General features: G+C 27.6%; 1 protein-coding gene across 2 annotated transcripts in view; it reads right to left on the bottom strand.

Annotated features, from left to right (window-relative positions):
- Window positions 1-3,795: 3,795 nt before the first annotated feature.
- Window positions 3,796-4,562, bottom strand: part of LOC112703328 (WRKY transcription factor 55) — a 4,993-nt gene continuing 4,226 nt past the window's right edge. The window contains exon 3 of one of the 2 annotated variants that reach the window (XM_025754732.3): window positions 3,796-4,487. In XM_025754732.3, the coding sequence (XP_025610517.1) occupies window positions 4,025-4,487 (463 nt within the window). In that variant the 3' untranslated portion in view covers window positions 3,796-4,024. The remainder of the gene's footprint in view (window positions 4,488-4,562) is intronic. The other variant, XM_072199542.1, reaches the window with a different exon arrangement.

The raw sequence follows: 4,562 nt of genomic DNA, 5'->3' as shown, positions 1-4,562 counted from the left end.
AAAACTCTAATAGGTCTTGATCACACGGAACCTATGAAAAGAATCTAAATCACAGTAAATTAATGTATTAAATCAACACATCGTTTACAAAAATCAGCTCAAGGACTAATGCGAGTTACAATTACAAATTTTAGGGTCCAATTCGAGTTCATTAAAATTTTGAGGGTCAAATTTAGTTCGACTTCAAATTTCAGGGGTCAAATTGAGTATTAACTCTAATTTTTTTATTTATGGGGTTCAATTTTCTGACTATCTCGAACCATTTATGGCCAGAGTCTAATCCGTTTAACCTTTCGTTTTTTTTGTTAAATATTGGAAAAAAAATTCAATTTGGGGTGAGCAATTTTGAAAAAAATATTATTAGCCACAAAAAAATATTTTAAGTTTATCGTGTTACTTTTTTTAGGGGCTGGTCGGATTTTAAGTCAAATCCATAAACAAAAAATGTACTAGCTTATTTTTTTAAAAAGAGAGGCATCCGTTTGGCCCACGAGTCGACCAACTTAATTTGTTATTTTTTCTGGTTAATTGAGCTAAGTCGTTTAAACTTGCATTTTTACGAGTTTGATTTTAAAGTTAAGTACCCATCTATTTAAGTTAAGTAAATGAGCTAGTCTGACGAATTTAGCTCATTTTAACGATCCTAATTAATTCAAGAGCTAGGTCAGATTAATTTTTATTAAATGAATTTCAAAATGATTCTAATTAATTAATAATGAAACTTGTATGATTATATGGAAATAAATCTTCATATATAACAATTTAATTATCTTATCTATTATATATATTTTTTAGTATACTTGCTTTGTGATTGAAAATTATCAATATTATTCTCCCATTTCTTAAAATATTGAATTTTTAAACTTGTCTTTAAATTATATTAATTTTAAACGTCAATTTAAATTAATAGCAAACTTCTCATTAAAAATAACGATAAATTTGTGATCTAATTTAAAAAAAAAATTCTTTTTTAAGAAAATGCTTTTGATTTGAGTTGTTTGTAAAATTTTTGAAAATTGACATTTTGCTAGAATATTATAAGTTATTAGTTATTAAAAATTAGTTAGGTAATTATTAGTGACAACTTTGGGACTTTAATTATTCTCTCGTTTAAAATAGCTTTAGATTAGTGACATAATTGTGACAAATTACATTAGCGTGCTTGCCAAAGTTGCTTCAAACTTTGTATGAATTTTTCATGAATTTATAAGTGAGGAAAGTCTATCAGTTGTTAAGCGGTCACTAATTTCTTACTAAATAAGCTTTTGATTAGTGACCCAATTACGACTAATTACGTCTAAAATTTTTTCAGAGCTTTGCATTCGTTATAATTCTGTGGCAGATTTTTATGAGTTTAGCGAGTAATTTACTACAAAATAAGTAGGATATAGCTTTTGTTTTGAGATAAGATTGCAGTTGCCAAGTCGTTCGCTAAATAAAATTGCGACAACTTAGCGACAAATGTATTTCGCTCACTAATTAGCGACTTAAAAATAGTGAACGATGTGAGTCAGTTGTTAAAGAATCGCAAATTTCCGCTACTAAGATCCTAGGTATTCAATATCCATATTTCTACTTTAGCGACTAATTAGCAAGGATCATTATTCCCTAGTTGAATGATTTATCCATTGCAATGAGTTAGCGACGACTATTTTTCGTCGTTAACCTAATTTAAAATTTACAATATTATGCAACAAATTGGCGAGTTGCTCGCTAAAAATAAAAACTTTGATGACAAATTAGCTAGAAAATTGTCCATCACAAAATGTATTTCAAGTCTTTGTGATGAATTAGCTAGGAACACTGTTTCTCACTAATTAGCCTTTTTGTACAAAGTTTATTTAGCGACGAACTAGTGTGTGAATTATTTCTTGTTAATTGTATATCAAACACTTGCGACGGAATAATGACAACTAACAATATCCCTCGTAAATTTACTTTTATTCGATTGAACTCCTAAGTGACTGATTCGTTAGGACATTTTCACTCGTCAATTAATTTGTGACAAATTAGTGAGAAAAAATTTTTCGCTCTTTTTTTAGCTACAAAACTCAATTTGCGAGAAATAAACTTACTCGTGAATCTCTATCAGTCGTTTGTCTCAAATTCGGATATTTTGTGATTGTTCATTAATTTTGTCGTTTGTGTGTCACTAATTCATCACTAGTTAGTTTTGGATTAATGACAAAAAATATTTTTTGTAAAAGTTCGTCGCTAATTTGTAAAATTTTTGTAGTGTCATGTTCATGAAGTTCGAGATATATAATAAAATATTAATAAAAAATAATTAATTTCTTGTGTGTTTGGATTTTTGCATGGAAACATCTATTTTTTTTTAGGGCAAAAAATAAAGTTAGGTAACAAGCAAGTTGAATTTTCATCATGTATAAGTATCTATACACGAATCATGATGTGAATGCATAATTGGATTATTGAACTCACCCTTCATAAAATTTATGTATATAATATGTACGCGCATGTTGCACACTAAAATTGAATATTCAAATTTGGCACAATTGTTTGATCTCGTCATGTACTGAGGAAAGTATACATTTATTGTGCAAAATTGAAAATATCATGAGGTAAGAATTGTAAATGCCAACTTGGTTATCTGCTTTTTCTTTTCTTTTTTTTTTTCTTTTTTTTTTTTTACCTCCAATCATGTGTCCACCTCCACAACAATACAAAATAAAAACACTTAATCATAATAATTAAGTTTTCTAGTGTAATTCTCTAAATCTCTTAAACTCTTATTATTAATATTGGTGAATTAATATGCATTAAAGTACTCTTTCATTCTCTTATTTATTCAATATGCATTGTTATAATAAGAAAAAATGTTAAATTAGTCTCGATATAATAACTAATATCTTAAACTGTAATCATGAAATGTTAGGTTCAAGCTAAGTTTAGAAAGTAGTAAAAATTTATTTTTATTTTATGAGCATATATAATAAAAGATATTTAAAGAATAAAAATTTTATATCACATTTCTTTTAAAAATTCCTTGTTATATATATAAGATTGCTAGTAATTGGATTTAACTTGAGTACTAATAAATACCAAGTTTTGTATAAACAAATAACACAACACTAACGAATTATTAGCCAACAATTAATTAACTTTTTGAAGTATCTACACCAAAGGATAATATAAATCAGATAAAATCACAATATATCCTAGCAAATACTCATCGATTTCACTATATATAAACGCCTAAAAAAATTAAGAAAAAAAAAGTATTTTGATAAGCAATGTTATTCTCATAAAAGAATAAAATTTAACTATTATTACTATTACAATTAATTTAGAAAAAAAATATACAAAATTAACTTTTAGTTAGGTAATATTAGTCAACTTTTTTATTTTAATTTTTTTTATTATTTAGGATTTAGAATTTATAATTTAAAATTTATGATTAAAGATTTAGGATTTAGGATTTAAAATTTAAAATAAACAAAATAATTTTAAAAACATTATAAGATATTGAAAAAAAAAGTTGAATCCCTGCATTGTTTTTAATCTTATGCCACTTTTCTATCAAGAACAAAAGTAATACAAAAATTAATACCTAAATAGTATTATAAATTAGATAAGTATTTTAAAACTTTTAAAAAATTGAAAATAAACAATTATATTATGAAAAGGTGTTAAAATAGTTGAGAAAAGAAACGGTTTGTATCTTAGTTGCTAGACATTATTACTAAGTTGATCCTGTATGTCTTGAAAATATATCTATCAAAAAATATATTTGATACAAATAAAAATTAAAATAAAATAAAATTTAAGAATGTGTTTAAAATTTTTGACGAATTTAAAAAAAGGTATATTTTACCATAAACATTATTACACAATGAAAATGGAAAATAAGAAAGGCTATTAATATAATAACCATGGCATGTATCGAATGATAAATAAGAAACGAGCATCTATCAGCTTTGTTGTTGTTTCGTTTTTTTTTACAGCCGAAGAAACTTGTAAGAATTTCTAGAGAAATGTTAAATTTTTGAACAGAGAGATTCCATCAGGTTTTCTTTTCACTTGGATCATCAGAAGTAGGGAAGAGAGATTCCATACTGCAATTCCCACTGCTACTCCCAGAATTAAACATAACATCAGCCATATCCGCCACCAGATAATCAGCACCGCCGACACCGTATTTCAAAGTAGAGGGTCCAGCACCAGCGCTGCTGCTGCCATCGCCACCGCCGCCGAGACTGAGACTAACTGAGTGCATCCACATAGAAGAAGAAGGAGAGGAAGTGTTAGGTCCTCCTGCTCCTTGAAGAGGATTATTGGGAGGCATTATGTTAATGTTATCAAGTTGAAGTTGCTGTGGAAATGATGATGGTGCTGTTGATGACATGTGGCATGTGTGATCCCCAACGTATGTTACTTCAAATATGTTTGGATTGTTATCAATTTTCTGCACTTGTTTCTTTGCTGGGCATCCATATTGTTTCTGGTGGGTGCACCTGTAATAACTCCTGTAATTTAATTAACCAAACATTATTATTCATCAACTAATGACTGATGCAAAACCCTAACCCCAACGAGTTATA

The sequence above is a fragment of the Arachis hypogaea genome, chromosome 7 (genome assembly GCF_003086295.3).
Source record: "Arachis hypogaea cultivar Tifrunner chromosome 7, arahy.Tifrunner.gnm2.J5K5, whole genome shotgun sequence".
In the NCBI taxonomy this organism is placed as follows: Eukaryota; Viridiplantae; Streptophyta; class Magnoliopsida; order Fabales; family Fabaceae; genus Arachis; species Arachis hypogaea.
Note: the sequence above shows the minus strand (reverse complement) of the source record. Positions and strands in the feature narration are given on the sequence as shown.